This window comes from Cheilinus undulatus, linkage group 3, assembly GCF_018320785.1.
Source record: "Cheilinus undulatus linkage group 3, ASM1832078v1, whole genome shotgun sequence".
NCBI classification, from domain to species: domain Eukaryota; kingdom Metazoa; phylum Chordata; class Actinopteri; order Labriformes; family Labridae; genus Cheilinus; species Cheilinus undulatus.
Genome location: NC_054867.1, coordinates 51,771,789 through 51,793,908, shown reverse-complemented (window position 1 = coordinate 51,793,908; position 22,120 = coordinate 51,771,789). Strand labels below are relative to the sequence as shown.

At 39.9% G+C, this 22,120-nt stretch overlaps 1 protein-coding gene across 1 annotated transcript; it reads right to left on the bottom strand.

Moving 5' to 3' along the window:
• Positions 1 to 15,031: 15,031 nt before the first annotated feature.
• lsm3 (LSM3 homolog, U6 small nuclear RNA and mRNA degradation associated) lies at positions 15,032 to 21,610 on the bottom strand. The gene is made up of 4 exons (XM_041783180.1): positions 21,578 to 21,610; positions 18,206 to 18,316; positions 17,899 to 17,994; positions 15,032 to 15,306 (listed from the first exon to the last, which is right to left on the bottom strand). Exons 1-4 carry the CDS (start codon positions 21,596 to 21,598, stop codon positions 15,226 to 15,228), a joined length of 309 nt encoding a protein of 102 aa, XP_041639114.1. The 5' UTR covers positions 21,599 to 21,610; the 3' UTR covers positions 15,032 to 15,225.
• Positions 21,611 to 22,120: the final 510 nt, after the last annotated feature.

Genomic DNA, 22,120 nt, shown 5'->3' with positions numbered 1-22,120 from the left:
TTTTTTATGTTTTTTTCCTGTCTTTAATATTGCTTTTAGCTAAAGGGGGAGGGTCCCCATATTGGTTTTTGCCCTGGGTCTCCAAATGACTAAATCCAGCCCTTCCTCACAACTGCAGCTCCCCCTCACAAATCGTTCTGTCCTGCCAGTTTGTTGCTTTCATTTTTCTGTTTCTGCCCTTTTGACAGTATTTATCATTAGTACGTTTAAGATCAAATAAAACACCCACATTGGAAAGTTTTACTCCATTTTACATTATTTGAAAATGTGAACTGTATGTGTTTGGCTCGTTGATGATGATGCACATTGCAAAAATCATCATCAAATACAAGTAAGGGAGAGCATCGGCAGGGAGTGACTGTAGAAATGTGTTAAAACGAGGGCAAAGGAAGCACATCTCAATGAATGAACCTACTGAAGAGACGAGCCACCAGCGTACTTCCTCTGCGCTCTTTTACGCACATTCCTCAGTCCAGCGCGCACCCAACGGTAATGATATACAAGTTTTCATTTGAATTTGGCAGTTAAAGTCTGTCCTCTTTGAGTGGAATTAGATTTATTGATATGACTTACTGCAATGAGTCTTTACTGCTGACAGTTTTCACCTTTATAAAGATTTCAGGAGGATTTTTTTTAAAGTAAGCCTTAAAAGAGCCACAATTAGTCATTAGAAGGCCACATGCAGCTCGAGAGCCGCGGGTTGAGTATCACTGGTCTAACAGTTCTCAGGCACAGCTGCACTCACCTCCACCCAAGTCTCTTCATGTAGGCTCGGGCACATGTCTGAGCATGGCACACACATGTTCACAAACCAAACAGAGCCCAACTTTAGTGACAAGCGCACTCTGATCCAGCCCCCCTTGCCTCTTACTGATTCGTCGTGTCACTTTCTCACAGGGCCCAATCTTATCAGATGGTAGCTTTGCAAGGATGGATTTGAAAGTGAGAAACACAGAAACAGGCGAATCCATCTGCTTTGCAAGGTCAGAAATCCTCTGTGTTGGCACTATTGCAATGCAAGCTTCAGCAACAGAATCTTCCATTTCAGCATATCTGAACAGCTGCAGGTTTCTTCAGAGACAAAAACAGCAAACAAAGCTCAAACTAGTTATTCTTGCTCAGTTTTTCACTTCAACAGCTGACACATGGTTTCCAAACGTATTGTGACATCTGCAGCTTCTCTAATTATCAGACATCAGAAGAATAAAGCGACAGTCTTAAGCTTACCTGGATGAAAAATATCCATTAAGTAGGTTTTATCTTCATAAAGTTCAAGAAAGTTGGTAAAAGGCCGTGTTCAGTAAAGCAGGGAACTCTGGATGGGGAGTGATGCAGGCTGCAGGAGTCCGCGAGCTGTTATCTTTGATCAGAAAGCTAACCAGTCTCCACTAAAGCTTCTTCTCCATGAAGTCTCCATCTGTAGAAGTTCCTCTGAGTACTCTGGCTCATAAAAGTGTCTCCTCATTTCCACAGTAAACAGCACGTCATCGTCACTCGTGTCATTATCGCTCATTTTTTTTAGTTTGGTTAATTCTTGTTTCTTCTGACAAAGCCCACAGACCCAAACAGCGGGTCACATGCACGGAGGTGGAGCACCTAGCCACTAGCCAAAGCTTGCATTGCAAAATAGTTGCAAAATAAAACACTTCAATAATGTCCGGTATATTACAATGAAGTCAGCTTGTTTTGTGGCCCATTTTTACCTAAAATTTTGTCGAATCACACAGATCATCTGTACCTGTGTGGTACAGCCTAGCTTCTGCAAGCATGACCTGTTTAAAGGGGCATTAATATTTTTGTCATCCAACTATTTAGGAAACTATGATTTGGATAAACAACACAAAACTGTGAACAAAATGTAAAGATGCTTCACATAAAAACTGAAACATAAGAATAGGGGGTAAAAGGGCAGTGATTTCTGCAGAAACACAGCTCTTTGTGTGTAAATGCATGCAAACACAGCTGATACACTCCTAAAGTATGCTACATGTGCGATATACAGTATCCAGTCAAACAGAAAGAGGATAGTGGGGATTTAGCAATGAGATCACGTGTGCGTTCTGCCCGGCAGCCGTGACATGAAGTTATGTAACACACGAGACACGCACACACATAACTCAACTCTGTTAAACTGTCCAGCATGTCGACTCACTCGGGGGAACCAGCGAGAAATGCAATCTGATGAGGGACCCCGCTCTCTAGCTCTGCATGGTAACAGAGAGGGCGAGGGATGGACTGGTTTTTCCCACAGAAGTCTGCAGGAAGTTTAAAACTCTGTCATCTTTATAAAAACATCTCAAAAAGCCCATATCAGTGGCAACAATTCAAGGCTGAAAAATTTCACCCTTCTTTCAACATGACTGTACCTGCTGGGACGCTCTGCTCCTGTAAACCATCTCGTAAACACAGCAGCATAAGAGGCCACCTGTGGGACGCCTCATGTCCCTTGGCAAAAACAACCCACATCGGAATTAACTGCAGTCTGGTTTCCAAAGTGAGTTTTGATCTCACATAATCTACATGTTGGTTTTCACACCCACATGGAGAATTAAAGCATTAATAACTGGAGCATGGCCGATGGGTGGCTCAACTTTGGCTCTGCACAGACGTAGGAAGATTTCTGGAAGAAGTGTGTGAAAATACTCTGATATGAATTTCTCATTACATGAAATAAGAATCTCTGCTGGGGAGAGAAGATTGGGCAACCTGAAAAGAATTACAACAGCAGAGCTCTCCTTCTTTGGGGCGATATTCACACTGGAGCAGTGATACTAAACATCTGGCTCTTTTGTGATGATTTGTGGCTCTTTTATGTCTCAATCCAAAATATTAATCCCCCAGAAAACCTTCAAAAAGGGAAACTTTTTGCTGTTTTTTACTCTTTTTTTGCCACTTTTAACTGATTTAAGCTACCTTTTGTCATTAAATACCACTTTTCCTACACTGCCCTTTTCACCATTTTTTGCCACTTCTTGCCCATTGAAGCTACCGCTTGTCGTTAAATAGCCCTTTATTCCTTTCCCCCCCATTTTAGAAACTTCTTTTTGCCAATTTTTTCCATTTTTTTTGCCATTTAAATCTCATTTTTGCCCCTTTTCACCCATCTAAGCTACCTTTTTCCATTAAATACCATTACTTTCCAATTTATTTTTGCCCATTTTTGCCACTTCTTCTTAACACTTTTTCCCATTTTTGCCTTTTTTTGCCCATTTAAGCAGTCTTTTGCCATTAAATACCACTAGTTTCCTATTTGTTCACATTTCTGCCTCCTCTTCTTGCCACTTTTAACTTATTTTTACCCCTTTTTCACATTTTTTTGCAACTTTTTACCCATCTAAGCTACCTTTTGCCATTAAATACCACTACATTCCAGTTTATTTTTTGCCCATTTTTGCCACTTCTTCTAGCCACATTTATCCCATTTTTGCTTTTTTGCCATTTTTTTCACATGTAAGCAGCCTTTTTCCATTAAATACCAGTAGTTTCCTATCTTTTTGCCTCTTTTTGCCACTTCTTCTAGCAACTTTTATCCATTTTTTTCCCTTTTAAGCATCCTTTTGCCATTAAATACAACTTGTTTCCTTTTGTTTGCCCCCTTTTGTCCACTCTTGACTGCTTTTTCCCCATTTTTTGTCACTTTTTTCCAATTGTTGCCCTTTTTCACCATTTTTTAGCCACTTCTCGCCCATTTAAGCTACCGTTTGTCATTAAACACCCCTTTTTTCCCTTTTCCCCCCATGTTAGAAACTTCTTTTTGCCTCTTTTATCCCATTTTTGCCACTTGTTGCTGAGCTACCTTTTGCCATCAAATACCACTAGTTTCCCTTTTTTTGCTTATTTTTGCCTCCTCTTTTTGCCACTTTTATCCCATTTTTGCATTTTTTTTGCCATTTCTTGCCCATTTAAGCATCTGTTTGCCATTAAATACCACTTGTTTCCTACTGTTTGCCTCTTTTTGTCCACCCTTGACTGCTTTTGTCCATTTAAGTCGCTTTTCACTCATTTAAGCTACCTTTTGCCATAAATACCACTGCTTTCCTATTTATTTTTGCCACTTCTTCTTCTAGCCTTTTTTATCCATTTTTTTGCCTATTTAAGCATCCTTTTGCCATTAGATGCCACTTGTTTCCTATTGTTTGCCCTTTTTTGCCCTACCATGGACTGCTTTTTGCCCATTTTAGTTTCTTTTCACTCACTTTTTAACCTTGTTTTTGCCACTTTTGGACAATTTTTTTGCCACCTGAAACTCGTTTTTTGTAACTTCTCACCCAGTTCTGCTACTTTCTGACTCTTTTTTTCCACCTTTTCTCCCCATTTTCTCCCCTTTTCAGCCATTTTTGGTGTTTTCTGACCATTTGTGCCATCTTTAACATATTTTTGTTGCTACTTCATGCCATTTTTGCCCTTATCACTGCTTAGATAGTGGCTCTTGCAAAGGTATTTTTCAACATTTTGGCTCTTTGGTTGAGCAGGGTTGAGTAACACTGCACTGGAGTATTGATTTTAAGATGAGCTGTTTCGCAACTGCTTTACAGTTTAGTCATTTCTGGTTATCATGGAGTCGAGCATCATCTATCATTATCAGATAAACTGAATATAGCCTCTTGGAACAGCCGTGGATTTCTCAGTAATTTCACAGAGGCTTCCAGCTGGTTTTAAAGGATTTTCCTGGAAAAAACATCTTTTCTGTGTTGGGTTTGCAATGCAAATGTTGTCATGTCTTTTCTCTGCTCAGTAGTAAAAGCATTTTTGGCTCTGGCATCATTTTGGCTTTTTCATGTGTTGGAAATAACAAGTGCCAAAGATGATGTGGTGGTTAGGTCCAGACACTATGACATTATGAGAGGTTCTTCCATGCCAGGGTCTGGTTGGCCCAAACTAAATATTGATTCATATTTGATGTCTGAATGGGGTCATGGGGGGGGGGCTGTGGAGGAATTTTAGACCACTCTTCTTCACAGAATTGTTTTAAATCAGCCATATTGGAGGGTTTTCCAGCATGAACTGTCCATTTAAGGTCACACCACAGCATCTCAATTGGATTGAAGTCCAGACTTTGACTTGGCCACTCCAAAACCTTCATTTTGATTTTCTTGAGCCATTCAGGGGTGGACTTGCTGGTATGTTTCAGGTTGTTGTCCTGCTGCATAACCCAAGAGCGCTTGAGCTTGAGGGCAGGAACTGACGGCAGGACTTTGGCTTTCAGGATGTTCTGGTAGACATCCATCTATCCATCATCTTCCTACGCTTATCCGAGATAGGGTCACAGGTGCAGCAGCCTAAGCAGGGAAGCCCAGACTTCCCTCTCCCCAGCCACTTCATCCAGCTCTTTCTGGGGGATCCCAAGGTATTCCAAGGCCAGCCGAGTGGCATAGCTTCTCCAGCGTGTCCCGGGTCTTCCCCGGGGCCTCCTCCCAGTGGGACCTGCCCAGAACACCTCACTTAGGAGGCGTCCACGAGGCATCCGGACCAGATGCCCGAGCCACCTCATCTGGCTCCTCTCGACGCTGAGGAGCAGCAGTTTTACTCAAGTCCTTCCCAGATGGCTGAGCTTATCACCCTATCTCTAAGGGAGAGCCCAGACACCCTGCGGAGGAAACTCATTTTAGCTGCCTGTATCTGTGATCTCGTTCTTTCGGTCACTACCCACAGATCGTGATCATGGGTCAGGGTAGGAACGTAGATCAACCGGTAAATCAAGAACTTCGCCTTTCAACTCAGCTCTTTCTTCACCACAACAGACCGATGCAGAGACCGCATTACTGCCAATGCCACACCGATCTGCCTGTCGATCTCCCCATTCCATTTTCCCCTCACTCATGAACAAGAACCCAGATACTTGAACTCCTCCACTTTGGGCAGGATCTCATTCCCAACCTGGAGAGGGCAATCCACCCTTTTCTGACTGAGGACCATGGCCTCAGATTTGGAGGTGCTGATTCTCATCCCAGCCGCTTCACACTCACTTGCGAACCATTCCAGTGAGAGCTGAAGGTCACAGCCTGATGAAGCCAAAAGAACCACATCATCCGCAAAAAGCAGAGACCTAATCTTGAGACCACCAAACCAGACGCCCTCAACACCTAGAAATTCTGTCCATGAAAGTTATGAACAGAACTGGTGATAAAGGGCAGCCCTGGCAGAGTCCAACATGCACTGGGAATGAGTCTGACTTACTTCCGGCAATGCGGACCAAGCTCTGACACCGGTCGTACAGGGACCGAACAGCCCTTACCAGGGGGTCCGGTACCCCATACTCCCAGAGCACCCTCCACAGGATTCCTTGCGCGACATGGTCAAATGCCTTCTCCAGGTCCACAAAACACATGTAGACTGGTAGGGCAAACTCCCATGCACCCTCCAGGACCCTACCGAGAGTGTAGAGCTGGTCCACTGTTCCACGACCAGGACAAAAACCATATTGCTCCTCCTGGATTTGAGAATCAACTATCTGATGGACCCTCCTGTCCAGGACCCCGCATGTAGTCTGGTTCTGAAAACAGTTCAAAATCACAGCTTTTACAACACTTAATGCTTTGTGCCATGTTGTGTCGTGGAGGTCGGGGTGCTCTGTGAAAGAGCGAGTTCACGAGTTGTTAAAACGACTTTGAGAGATGTCCCATTTGCCACTGGGGCACCATACCTGCATACCATCGAGCTGCAGCCCTTGTATGAAGATGGACACTCAAACCGCCGTTGTAACAGCCATATAAACAGAAACAGGCAGCAGACAGTAGGAGGCCGGTGATATTTCTGACGCCTCCATGAGAGGAGACACAGAGGGTGCGTGTTAACTTTATTCATTCAAGGACACATTCCTGTAGAGCTTCCACAGACCTTGATTTGGTTTATTTTTAATTATGTGGGTCACATGCTTCCGTCAATGACAGATCTAGAGAGTATGGGTGCTACGTGTCCTTCAGTGTGCTTATGTGTCTGTCCTTAATGCTCCACAGTGTGACAAACTTTCATCATCAGTCCATTTTCAGGTCTTTGTATCATTGCTGTGATGGTTCTCATCTACTGACAGGCAGTTTCAGGATAGTTTTTACATTAAAAAGGACATATTTTACCCCTTTAGGACAAGTTTATTTTGGTCTTAGAGATCCAAAGCATGCCTGTGCGGTTTGTTGCTGAAAAAAACACTCCAGTATTGGATTTTACATGTCTACAAACCCCTCTGTTTCAGCCCTGCTCAGAATGAGCTGTTTCTGTGTCTGTGGCTTTAAATGTTAATAAGCTGTCTGACTCCGCCCCTCTCAAGAAATGGGTGTGGATTAATGGATGTGGCTCTCCTGATCCTCCTCAGGAGAGGGGAGGAAAACTTTCAACTAAGCGGGGAGGGCCAACCAAACCTGGGGGCGGGGCTAATTCCCCACATGACATCATGAGGGGAAAATCCGAGAACGGCTTGTTTAGTCCATGTTTTCTGAAACGTGGAGAAAGGGGGAAGGCATTTTTTCTGGTACTTGAGGGGATTGTGGACAGGCCAGGGGCACATATTTTTGTTAGAAAAGCCTGAAAAAGTTATGCATGATATGTCTCCTTTAAAAATCAATCAAATGATAAATTATAACAGGAAAGGGACAATCCAGACTTAAATGCATTTTTACAGAGGATTTAAGAAGCTTTTTGAGCACCAAAACACCTCCTGATATATATTAAACCTGAGTTGAACTGGACCCTTCTTAAATAATATGTGGGATTTCATACTGAGAATCTGCGACCGGTTTGTAATAATTTTGTTGTTTTGTTGTTGTTGTTGTTGTTGTTGTTGTTTGGATATTGACTACTTCCACAAAGATCTTAAAGGTTTGAACAGTTCCAATTAAATTCAATAACTTTATTTGTCCATATGACATGGTGACAATCATCCAGCTTTGATGAAGAGTATCTGAGAAAAGTGTAGCAATGTAGCAAAATGACGCAAGAAGACATCATCAAGAACAATACAAAGGACGGAAACATTGAGATGATATCTGCCAAGACAGTGGGGACAATCTGAGCATGCAGAGGAAAGCCAGAGGCTTTTAGTGTTTGGTCCTTCTGGTCTTATTATACTCTTGTGGGGCCTGGATGTGGACTGATGGCCAGAGGCGCTGACTGGACTCCATTGGCAAGATCGTGTCTAATGGGGACGTGCTTGGGAGAGCGGAGAAGGGAACGGCACCTGGCACACTTTCCCGGGGCTGATCCAGCTCATCACATACCGGGTGCTCAGGACCTGGTGGACTTGTCCAGGCACCAGAGGCGATCACATTTAACATGTAAGGGGGCAGCCGGGAGGATACCTGAAGAGATGGGGCAGGGGCCTGGAGCAGGCCTGGTGGATAGCCATCAGGAGGCAGTACAGGACCAAAGTTGGATTGCTTTCAAATGCAAGGGATAACATGAGGACCATATGACCTTTGACCTCCAAAATCAAATCAAGTAATCCTTGAGTCTCAGTTGGCATTTGTGCAGAGTCTGAGGAAAACCACATAAAGCATTCTTGAGATATTTTTGTTCACTAGAGTGAACACATGGACAGGTAACTGACAACACAACACCTCTAAACTTGGCTATTGTAGACAAGAAGACAAAGTCACGGTCAAATTCTTTACTTTATCAAAGTTCAGATTAAATCATGATAGTTTGTTCCCAGTATTGTTGCATAAAATGCTGAAATATTTATAAGGCAGATGCACAATAAAAAGCGTTTTTACAGACTTGAAGAAGACTTTCTGCCTAAGTAAAGTGAGCATTACTTGACTTAAACACTCCTCCAGTCTCAGCTGACCTCTCTAATCTCTGAGTGATGAATCAGTGGGTGGTGGTGTTAGTGTTGGTGCTGCAGCAGAAGTGACAGATGCAGATTGAAATAACTTCAGCCACATCAGAGACATCGATCGGCTGGGTGTGAACGCTGAGCACCGTGGCCTCATCACATCTGAGCTCCAGTGATTAAAACTCTGAAAATATCTCTGACACAAGTGTGAAGACACGAGAAGCATGAAGTCATTATTTGTTGACCGCTTGTGGAATCTGCTGATGTAATGTTTGAGGAGCGCCATGTCCGTCAGTGCCTCGGACCGCTGCTGGAATGTGCTGAAAATCACAAAGTGGTGATATTTAAGAGCTGAAGAATGACACTGTCCTAGATCCAGTGCTAAAGATGGCTGTGTTTGTATTTAACAACAACTTAGGGCCTCACAGGAGCTGTTTTATCAAAAGTTTCTAATATTTATTTTTGATTTATGTCAAAATCCTGATAAACTCACATATGCATTTACTTTTAGATCTAGTCTACATGTTGTATTTTTGAAAAAGGAAGGGTTTTTGTGCACAAAGTTAACCCATATCTTATTCTCAATAGAACATAAACCACATGTCAGATGTTGAAACTGAGACATTTTATCATTAGCTCATTTTGATAAGCATCTCAGAAAAGTAGGGACTGGGCCATGTTGATCATTGTGTAGCACCCCCTCTTCTTTTAACAACAGTCTGTGAACATCTGGAAAGTCAGCTGACCAGCTGATGGAGTTTGGGAGAAAGATGTTGCCCCATTCTTGTCTGATGTAAGATTCTAGCTGCTCAACAGTCCTTGGTCTTCTTTATCCAATGCTCCAAATATTTTCTAGTGGCAAAAGGTCTGCAGGAAGGCCAGTTCAGGACCCGGATTCTTTTTCTGTGAAGCCACTGTTGTGATGGATGTAGTATGTGGTTTAGTACTGTCCTGCTGAAATAGTCAAGACCTTCCCTGAAAGAGACGTTGTCTGGATGGGAGCATATGTTGCTCTAAAACTTCTCTCTACTTTTCAGCACTGATAGTTCCTTTCCAGATGTGTAAGCTGGCCACGCCACAGGCACTAATGCAACCCCATACCATCAGAGATGCAGGCTTTAGAACTGAGCCAGGAGAACAAGCTCCTCTTTAGTCCACAAGAAATGGTATCAGTGGTTTCCAAAAATAATTTCAAGTTTTGATTCATGTGACCACAGAACAGTTTTCCATGTTGCCTCAGTCCATTTTAAATAAGCTTTGGTTCAGAGAAGACAGCTGTGTTTCTAGATCTTGTTCACATATGTCTTCTTCTCTCCATGATCCAGTTTTAACTGTTATGCATGGACGGCACGGCCAACTGTGTTGACAGATGATGATTTCTGGAAGTGTTCCTGAACCCATGCAGTGATTTCCAGTACAGAATCATGCCTGTTTTTAATGCAGTGGCTCTGAGGGCTATTGACTATTGATTCCCTGAATCTTCTGATGATATTATGGACTGTATTTGGTGGGATATTCAAACATCTTCAACATTTCAACTCAGAGGAACACTTTTCTGAATTTTTTTTCTATGTTTAGACATAACTTTCTGCTGATTGGTGAACCTCTGCCCATCTTTACTTCTAAGAGACTTCACCTCTAAAATGCTCCTTTTTTACCCCGTCACCAATTGGGTTAGTTGTTGACAATTTACCTAATCAGTGACTGGTGTTTTTCATTTGTACCACTTGCTTTTCCAGCCTTTTGTTGCCCCTCCCAACTTTTTTGAGATGTATCGCTGCCATAAAATTCAAAGTAGTTCGTTACGTTTATGAAATCAGTTTCAACATCTGATATGTTGTTTATGCTCTATTATGAATCCAATATACTGTAGGTTTCTGGGATTTGACTATCATTGCATTCTGTTTTTATTTATGTTTTACACTGCACCCTGACTTTTTACCTCCGCCAAGGAGGTTATATGACCGGGTGGGTTTGTTCAACATAACTCAAAAAGTTGTGGACAGATTTTGATGAAATTTTCAGGAAATGTCACAAATGGCATAAGGAAGAAATGATTAGATTTTGAGAATGATCTGGATCACCGTCTGGATTCAGGATTTTTTTTTTAAGGATTCTGTACTATTGGGAGATAGGGCTAATGGTGGAGGTCTGCGCTGTTACCACTTTACACCAGGAGATGGCGGACATGAGTAATTTCAATCCCAGCAGCATTTTGGGTGTGTTACTATTCAAAGTTTTGAAGTTTGTAGAGTTTGAAAGACGCATGCCCAGTCAAGGAGTGTAACAGAGACAAAGACAGCGAACTGTAGCGAGAATACTCGCAATGCTGGGAGGAATAGAGGAATATTCACCCTCTGCCATGACTTCCAGTCGTCCAGTGAGACCATGGGTGAGACTGTCAGTGCATCTGTTGGCACTGGCAGGCAATGCTTCCACCATGACAGTCCACCCATAGCAAAGCCAACGGTTCACCTCACCATGTTTCCACCCCACCAGGGAGGGAGTAATTGGCGAATGCCATGGTAGGGAGCACATGGGGACAGATCCAGGAACTTTTTTTAAAGGGCTAATGGCGGAGGTCTGCGATCTCCAAGTGCTTTTTTAGTTTGGAACTGGGTTTGTATTTGCAAGGCTGATGCAGTGTTGCAGGCCAGATAGATGTAACAAGAACAATCACCAAGTCCACTGCAGACAGCTTATCACTGAATAAAATTAGGAATATAGGGAAAGGTTGTGCCAGCTTCTCAAAACAGCTCGTCCTGTTGGAGTTCACTGCTCCTTGGGAGGATACAATGGAGGAGGCTCAGGAGAGGAAGAGGGCGAACTACCAGGAGTTGGTGTAGGACTGCTGCAGGAATGGATGGAGGACCGTATGTGCCCCAGTTGAGGTGGGCTGGAGGGGTTTCACCAGTTATTCCCTCAGCAAGGTATGTAAAACTGGGCATTTTGGGTATCAACAGAAGAAGAGCCATCAATAACAATGTGGAAGCAGCAAAGATGGCCTCCAGATGGCTGAGGTGTGGAGACAAACAGGGTAAGACTCAGGCCGAGGCTTGACCAACCATGGCCGGGTCACCTGGAAGAGGGTGCCATTTGTAAGACCCAAAATACCCAATTTCCTCACTATTCCCCATACACAACATTTCTGATCCTAAGTAGTGTTTAGTATTTATAATCCTAAATTGCAGCAGCTCTGATCATTGAGGGGTAAAATCACTCTTAACACACTTCACACCACAGGAAAATCTGTCAGGATAATCTTTAGAAACCATCAGATAATCAGGCCTTTCCTGACTTTGGCTGAAAGGAGGGAATCTGACCTAAAATCAGCATGATTATCTCTAGATAGGTAGAAGAGACTGGATCTATGGACTATTCAATGATTCAATTCAAACATCCAAACCCCAGCTGCTGGTGTGTGAATGCAGGTTAAACGTCACCATCATCTTGACAGTTAAATTCTCATTTATGTGACTCTAGATTGTAGGTTTTAGAAATAAGCGAAAAATGAAATTAAATAGGAGCTGAGTTGTTTAATTTCTCTCTAATTGAAGCTGTCTTCCATAAAGAAGCTTGGTAGCTGCCCTGATTGAATAAGATCTATAATAGACCTCATTAGGAGCATTTATAGTCAAGAAGCTGCTCATTACAGTGCATTAAGGTCCCGTCCCTTCAATGTTACATTACACTAACAGTCCCTCTGAGGCAGCTGTAATGGCCAGAGACGATGATGTGGTGAGACGGGAGATGCAGCAGAATGTAACGCCTGCAACAAAGACGTTTCCTATTCCTTAAAAAGAACCCCTAAAGGTTAATGATTATTTTATACAAACACTGCAGCTGTGCAGGTTTCTGTGTGACCCCAGGTTTTATTAAAGAGATGCAGCACAATGCTCTCAGCTCACGATTCACTCTGAGAAATAATGATAACGTGCTGTTAGGAAGGCTTTATTAGTGCTTTTCCAAATGAAGCTTATCCTGCATGCAAATCAAAAACCAATCCTATAAAAGTTTTCTGTAAAACTCTCTAAGATCTTTGGGCTTTAAACAGCATGACATGTTGCTGATGGTTTCTTAAAACACCCCTTTGTTTTCCAGCTGAAAGCTCCTAAAATTAAACTTTAGTTAAACCCCAGTACAAACTGTTCCTTCGGTAGAAGTTGATGGTAGAAGTTCAGTCATAGCTGCAGGAAAAACTGAATTAAACAAGACTAAAAAGGCCACAGAGTGTATGGCTTCGAGGCTGCAGGAAGTTAATGTCAAAGGTTGGGATGCCATTATACTCACAATGACAATGTTAGATAACTGTAGAAAATAAAAAGCTCAAGAGTTTGCACACACTTGCAGAGAGAGCAGAACCAAGAGCAGATTGCCAAACTTTAGGGCTTTTTTTCCCTCATTAACTCATTGAGTGCCAAAGCGCAAGTTTTATCAGAACTTGATGACATTTCTTCGTTAAATGAAGATCTCTCTTATCCCTCACATAGTTCGTTCATGTCTTATGTGATCTTGTAAAGCATCTTTGGGTTCCTTGCAAGGCGCTAAATCTAAGATGTTATAATTATTACTATTCTAGACAGATCTGTTTCATGTTATATTTCTTTAGTGTTCCCTGCACCTGCTCTGTGTGTAATGGAAGAGCTGAAACTTAAATTTCCTTCCGGATTAATAAAGTATCTGAAATAATGTATAAAGAGGAAAGCACAAAGAGGTGGACAGATCTCAACTGTTTCTGCGGCAGTCTGAGTTGGTGCCTGCAACGTGATTTCTTCTCAGGAGGACTCTTCCATACCTGCCATCAGCTGGAAGGATACCTGGAGAGAACATGGTCCTGGTGCAGGTCTTGACAAGGACTATCAGGAAGGCAGAGCAGTGCAGGGCAAAGGTTGATGTGGAAAAGTGCTGAACGCTTCCATACTCAACCTGACCTGGCTGCAATGCAAAGAAAATGGATGGAACTCAACATCGTCATCACTTCAACCCAAAATGTTAAGAATCAGAAAATGAAAATAGTGCCTGAAGCACACCAAGAAGAGGCATAATGTTGGCTCTCACAGGAAAAAAGAAAGTCCAGCTGCCAGCAGCTTAAAATATTCTTGTATTACTAAAATAAAGTGTTTTCTGCAGTTTTATTGAAGAACCATGAGGGGTCATTATCACATAATTCATTCTAAAAAAATCCTAAAAGGATAAAAAATTAAGGTTGTTAAAAAAAATCAGAGACATGAAGAAAAAGCCCCTTGAAGTCCTGGTTTAAGTTGGTCTTTGAACAATAAAATCACACTAGAACAGTTCCAGGTATGACTGTTTTAACCAAAATAAGAGTCCTTGAGGAGTTGCACACATCGAATCATCACCACCTCCTGCTGACCAGGACAGATCTGTGGATGTTCTTAGAGCTATACTGCCATCTGGTGGTCAAACAAAACACAAGATCTAAGGCCAAGGATCATGAAGCTCTTATATATTGGCGTATTTAAGCTTGAAAGAGCTGTTTCAGAGTTAAAATCATACTTTATTTATTATACTTGAGCTGTAATGTACAGTTACTCAAATAACTCACATTAAAGTTTGACCAGAAGAGCACACCAGGTGTCTGAGGCAACAATTCACACACGCTCACCAAATCTGGAAGACAAGTCAAAGGTCAAGGTCATTAGACCCCAGGTTAATCCCATGCTTTGAGATTTCTTCAGGACACTACCACATAAACCACCTCAGCCCTTTTTCATGGACCACTCACTTACTTTGACTGTCCAGTTTATTGGTCACCTTGCGGAGGCATATAACCCCCTATGATAATTCTAGTTTGATATGAATTACGGACATCTTTTTTCTTTTTCAAACAAATTCTTTTTTTATTCAAGTTACCAAAACCAAAACACACAAATGTTTACACCATCGATAACCATGACAGACTCCACAGTCCAAAATACTTTTACAAAATAGATTAAAAAAAAAAAAAGAACTAAAATTGTCCCAGAGAAACTCAAACAGCTGGTCACACATCGTGGGTTTGAAGTGCAGAGGTTTTGTTTAAAGACAATATAAAGTCAAGAAGATTCAATATCAAACTCCTCTGTTAAGTGCCATGTCTGGCTGAAAAACCTACAGAAACTGGGAATAAGAGGAAACTAAAATTTTGTATTTTCTTTGATGATCTTCAGAAATAAACTCAGATTATCTAAAATGATCCTCAAACAGTTGAACATCATTTCGTCAAAAGAAAATAAAAGAAAATAGACCTTCTACATCCAAAACTGGAGTCCTCTTTGTTTTATTTTTCCCACTCAATTGTTTGTATATTTCCTTGTAAAATGCCGTTTCTAACTTTGTCACTCAGGAGGGCGAAGGCTTGATGAAGATGTTTGTTTCAGCTGATAACATCAGCGCTGTCCTCCAAATCTGCACCGGCATTACGGACTTCCCACCGTCACAACGGAAGGAGGGCGGGGTTAGCCCACCCTGAGAGGTGGAGCTACCAGGACAACGCCGTCTCCTCTCACAAAAAGCATGGGGATGTTCCTTTTGGTCGACTAAAGAGAAACAAAAAATACAAAATTATAACTCTGTTGTGAGCTAAATGTCCTGTAAGCCCAGTTCAGACCAAAGATTCACAATACAATTAGACTGTTTTGAGGCCGGCTCAGACTGCACGATTTTTTTTGGTCGCTCACGACAGAACCATGTCTGACTATACAACAAAAATCTTGCCCTGTCTTGGCCGACAACCTGGCCACACTACAAGAGTGACCCTGACCGCTCACCGTATGCTGACATCAACACTGTCTCCCCCGAGTGCAAGTTTACAGTTGACAGGGGGCGGGTCAAAGAGTGTCTTTCACTCTACAACAAAAGCGCTCTGTGTGAGTGTAGCAGTCTTTAGGGGAAATAAGAAACAATTATGGATTGGATTATGTATGATTATGTATTAAGTATGGATGTATCAAAAGGAGGACAATATGGACTGGCTCTCCTTCAGATAGAACTTAAGGTATGTATGTGATAACATAAATAAAATAAAATGTACACATTAGTCTTAGGGAATAAAAGGGGATAAAAAGTGGTTAATCAGGGTATATGCAGGAATCTTGAAGTTAATTGTAATACCTTTTTTAAAACTTCTTCAAGACCTTCTCAATATTTTTTAATACCTCACCGCCACTTCATGCTGTAACCATTTACATCACTGATATAGCTCGCTCTGGCGCTCTCAGAGACAATTTATGAATGCACCCACAATAGCCTAGTTTTTTATGTACCTGTTCATCTTTGTTTTTTAATAAAAATGAATAAATTCACACACTTTTACAATGTTTTTGGGACTCAAACTCTTGGACAGCTAATTCAGAAAAAATACTTCCAAAATTTAAGACTTTATAAAGTCGTGATAAGACTTTTTAATACTTTTTAAGGGTCTTAATTTTCCCAAAATTGATTTAACACCTTTTAATACTTTTCAAGACCCCACGGATACCCTGTTAATCTTGTAAAAATGATGCAAAGATAAGGAGCAAATGTTCTGTTATTAGACATCAGGATTCACTAGCTGATCTTTCATTCATTTCACACTAATTCTAGGGATGCACAATAGTGGATTTTGCTAAAAGCTGACTCGCAGATATTTGGAAATTCATTTTAGCCTTGACTGATATTTAAATGTAGTTGAGACCTAAAACTTTGGTCCTTCAAACACACGATTTAAAGTTTAAGTATGAACAAATTAACACATTCCAGTCCTCAAAACAAACTTTAAAGTCTAAGGGAAGATGACAACTAAAGAAAAAGACCTTAAAAGCTGATGCAGGTCAGTTGGTCCAGCCTAAAAAACTATACTAACTTTTGTGCTCTTATGGTCAGTATTACAGCTGAAATGGGCAGATTTTTAGAGCGAAAATATCAACAGAAATCTTCCATATCAGCAGACACCAATGTGTCACATTTTTAGGCTAATAACTGCCAATACTGCCATCATGCTGATAATATAATGCAGCCCTGACCTACTCCTTTAAACGTCAAAACTGCTGCAGTGACAACAACCTCAGTTTCAGAGCTCTTTTCAGCAGAATTTCTTCAGCTTCCCTCACTACTAACACTTTTTTTCAAATAGCTCTGCCTGCCTCATATTTCTGTTTCTCTCAGGTAAACATTACCATTAAAAACAAAGTTCTGCTCTAACACTGGCAGCAGCTGTAGATCTGGAAACTTGACTCTTGAAAAGACTGGCTTCTCTCCTGTCATTATCAAAAGTCCTGCCCCGTCTTGTTTTTGACTGGTCAGAGAAGGAGAAAAGACATTAAGAAGCTCAATGCTCTTCCAAAAGTTGAACACAGCGATAAAAACAGCTAGGGCAAAGATGTTTTAGTGCTCAGGGTGCGGTGCACTGAAAACGCTGAAAATAGGGATGCACAGTAATATCTGCAGGATATCTGTTTAGGCAGACGAGAAAACTCTGCTGATATTTACCCCCAACATTTTACCTTTAAACATCTGCCTAGATTAGCTGTAAATATTGGCTGTATGGAGAGGAGTTTTAGGCTGGACTACAGGCCTATGTCAGCTCGAGTCTTTCTCTTTATTCATCATCCTTTCTTACACTATAAAGTCTGTGAAGTCTTGAAGACTGGAATTTATTCACCCTCAACCTTTAAATTATTTCTTTTAAGGACTGGAGTTCTAAGTCTGAAGTATATTTAAATATTGTATCAATATCAGTAATTGGCTAAAATTAATTTGTAAACATTGCATATGAGATACCTAGAAATACCTGTGATATTTTACATCCCTAGCTGAAAGCACTGACTTTGTGTTGAACATGAGTGACCCTAAATAGGCAGAAACTTTGTTTACTGCACTGAAGCTCCCACAGATCGCTCAATAATCTTTTTGTCTTGGATTTAAAACTCTCAATGAAGCTTTCTGAGGATTGTTGCCTTCCTGTTGGAAAAACAGATGATCTGGCTAATATGGTATATAATTTAACTACATGAACTGGGCTTACATACTTAATGGTTGTCTGTTTTTAAATGGTCAAATCTTTAAAAGAAAAGGGACCTTCATCTCATCTTTTGACAACAGGAAAAAGCCACAAGAAATGAGTCTGCCAGAAGGAGAAACCTGTTCTGTACCTTGTAGAGTTCTTCGTAAGTCTCCTCATCAATCTCTACTGTCGTCACGGTCTCCTCAACATCACCCAAGATCATGTTCAAGTGCTGATCATAGGCCTGCAACAAAAAAAAAATAAATAAATAACAACAAGCCATAAGCATGATTAAGGAATATAAACTTCATACACAGGTTCAACACCAGCACAAAAGTCACACAAGTTATCCTTCAATGTCTCAAACTTCGGTCTGTGGCTCAAAAATAAAACCTGCTAACTAACATTCCTCAAAGTTTCTGAATTTGTGAGAAGACGGAGGATTTGTAACTTACGTGCAGGCGGCCGCGGAGCTCCCTGTCGTTCCTCATTTTGACGTAGATCCTTTCATCTAGACTGAGTCTGATCAGATCCAGAGGCTCCTCTACCGTGTTGGTGGTTGGTTGCTGCAAAACACAAAAATAGACATTAATCAGACACGGTTTAAACTTGTTTCAAAGACTTTCAAAGCAGAAAGAGACGCCATTTCTACATGCTGCAGCATAACCTACCCTATTAGTCTGGCTTTTAACTAAATTTTAGATCACCACCTTTTTTGTTTTATTAGTATATAATAATACAATATATTATTTAACTCATTATTCTAATTTCAGGATGATCTTTTGGTAGTTTTTCTCATCATTTCATCATATTTGACTGTGTTCTCTTTAAGTGTTTTATATTCTTATTTTAGAATATTTCACTGAGATTTTTCTTTTAGTGTTGTATCATTGTAGCATCTTTTTATTCCATCTATTTCTTTTTTATTTTATCTCAACATTTTAACCAAGCCTCCAATGTTTCCTCATTATGAATCGCAGGAAATCTGCCCTCCGTCACAAAGTCCTGTTCTTCTAGAGTCCTTTATGTATGCCATATTTGTCAATGTTTTGCATGGATTGCAGGGTGGGGGTTCAATGTCTTCTTTTCATTTCTTTTTAATTTACTTAATTGTACGAAAAACCTTCTGTGCTGCATCGTTTTTCATGAGAAGTGCTATATGACCGAAGTTTGGTTAATTAGTTGAAATATTTTTACACAGAGCCCTTATATCAGCCGTACATATTGGCAGAATAAATCATATTTCAGCCTTAACCCTGTGGTATCCCTACAAATTGCTGCCTCATTTTCTTCCTAGTGTGCAAAAAATGCACAGGGGGTTATTACTGTAAATAAAAAAGTTATTAGTTTATTTTCAATTGTTTAATTTTTTCCTTGTTTCATCAACTTGTGCCATTAACAAAAAATACCAAATACTCAATAATTATCATACCTTTTAACCCTTTAATTGCCATGGTTGTAATGTAAACAAACAAATTTTTTTGATGAAAAAAAAAAACCATCAATTTTTTCAAGATACTACACTGAAAGTGAATTACTTATTTATGGATGATTGCAGCCTGGCATATGTCACTGATTAGTAGCAACATTGGTTAAAAAGCATTATTCGGTGTTTTGTGAGGTCAATTATTCTGAAATACTCACGTTTTTCACCCTTCTGCGCAAAAAATGCACACCTTTAAATCATGTTATAAATATCATACATTTCAAAATTGTTTTACTGTTATTGAAGTATATTTTTCCTCATTTAAGGTCAGCCCTAACCATAAATGTCAAATACTCATTCATTTTATTTTTTTTAACCCCTTAAATGCCATGTTTCATTGATGATGTCACTGCATTTTTAGATGCAAAATACACACAAAAAAGATTTTTTTTGCAAGTTACATGAAAATTAGATAACTTATTTTTTGATTATTGCACAGACACACTCACAGACTCACACACTGATCTGCACTGAAACAAAACCTCAGAGAGTTAGTGAGAAGGGGAGCAAAGGGCAGTATGACACTGAAATCTAGTGGAAAAAACATGTAATTCCTGCCCTCGCCCATATATGGTAAAAGTGACGTTACAGGGCAAAAACAATGGTTCAGGTGCAAATGTAAAGCCCCAACTCTCAAATGAAGCCCAGAAACCTGAAAATGCATGACTCATGCCTTAATGGCGTATGAATAAAAAAAAAAAAAAGTGGTTTGAATGGGTTTCAATGCGCATTTTTTGCACATCAGGGATATTAACGCTATAAAAGAGGTTTACTTTATTTATGTTGGGCTGATTGTTGTGGCTGGGACAGAATTTTGAAAATTGTGCAAAAATGAACAAAAAATACAATACATGATAATATTAATTGTGAAAGAGGACAAAGTTAAAAAAAAAAAACAAACAACTAAGTGTGTATTTTTGGCACAAGGGGTACCAGAGGCTTAAATATCTCCAAAATATCCAACTGTACAAGTGCTGCATGATTTGGTAATAATGTGTGACTGGAAGTTTACTGAATAATATTGGGATTTACAATTCAGTACTTAGTAGTTAATAGTATCATGAGTCAACTTGGTTGTTTTTCAAAGAAAATGCAGAAAAGGACAGTTTTGATTGTGTATTCCTTAAACTCCAAACATACAAACATCAAGTAGCATTAAAAATACAAAACCTTACTGAAGTACAGTACTGCTTTCAAAATAACTTATTAACTAACATAATAACTAATTTTTCAAAAAAATGAAAGTTTTTGCATACTTGAAAGTGAAGGTATATCTACAAACACGGTGGCACTGTTGTTAACTTAAAAGAATTTCTGCAGCCATTTTTGTGAACCTTGTAAGTACTACTTAACACAGACTGAAGCATAAACAACAACCAGTCTGTCTCCTTCCCTATTCCTTTCTCAGCTTAGCCTCTCTTTGCACAGGAGACACTTGGTGTTTATAACATTTTTTAAACTGTATGTATAAATACATTTAGGCTAAAACGAGTCTGGAAATAAGATGATACTCTATTGATCACTAGAGGGGTAATTATGGATGATGGCATATCAGATATCAGCAAAAATCCAATATCATGCATCCCTAAAAATGTCAGTTACAGGTGTTTGTCTGTGTTCCAGTTTTTAACTGAAAAAGCTTTACGCTAAAAAAAATGAATAACCAAGTTATCAAGTTAGCCTTTTTAATACATCCTTTAAAATGAACATAAAAGTTCAGGAAATAAAACCCAAAGTTGTTGGCACTTTCTATGCTTTGAATCACAAAACAACAGAGACTGTTAAAGCTGAAACGTGGTGAGTTATTATTGTTACTTTTGCTGTCAAGCTTCTGAAAAATATTAGGATCCAGAAAATCTTGCCAGCACAGATACTGGTAAACCCTGAAGCAACTTTAGCAGCTCTACCTCAGAAAATAATAAAAACTGACTTAAACATTACCAGCATTAGACCTAAATATTTCACTCTGTTAGCGACTATCTTCAATGTCTGAACAACACAAACATTACAAATTGTTGTTTTTCTCTTTCTTGTGTCTCTTTAAATTATTTCATGCCCTAAATTCAACGTCAAACTGCACTTTGACATGTCAATAAAAGATCAGTGCTAACGTAAATAACGTGCTCTCATTATGACGCTAGCTTTGAATGCTACCAGGTTGGTCAAGCTAGCTGGTAAAACAGGCCTCTCCCCGCCGATAACAAAATAAAACGATAAAAATAAATCAAGCTAGACTTTCCCAAAGCAGTTGTGAAAATATTCTTTCAACTTTACCCCCTCTAAGTTTATCTTAACACGTACATGAGAGAAATAAAGTCGAAATGTACGCAGACGCACCAACCTGCTCAACTTCGTCCGCCATTTTTTGAGTCTGCGTAGAGTGGGTTGGGCTGTACGTGGGTTGCCAGATCTAGAATAAACACGCGCCAAGCGGCAGGTCCTCCCATTAAAACCTTTTGTCAAGGTTGATACATAACGTTTTTATTCCCTCTCCATCTTTGACAAGAAAATAAAAATATATCTAAATTATTGTATGTATCAGGTTTACCAATTTAAGTCTAAATACTGATATTAATAAAAATGAAAATAATATTAAAACATTTATTCATAATGCATGATTCAAACATCAGTTAAAAGTTTCTTCACAGCATAGAAACAAAAGTATAATAAGACGGAGACAACAGCAGCAAGAGATTTATTACCAAAAAAGAAATTAAACTAAAATAACAAGATTTAAATACTACAGTTTTATTTTATATATATACTGCAATCACCAAATATCATTTAAAAAAATGTATAAAAATAAAAATATTCCCAATAAAAAAATAGAAATAAATGACAAAATTCAATCATATTTTACAGCATTATCAATTTACTAAACATC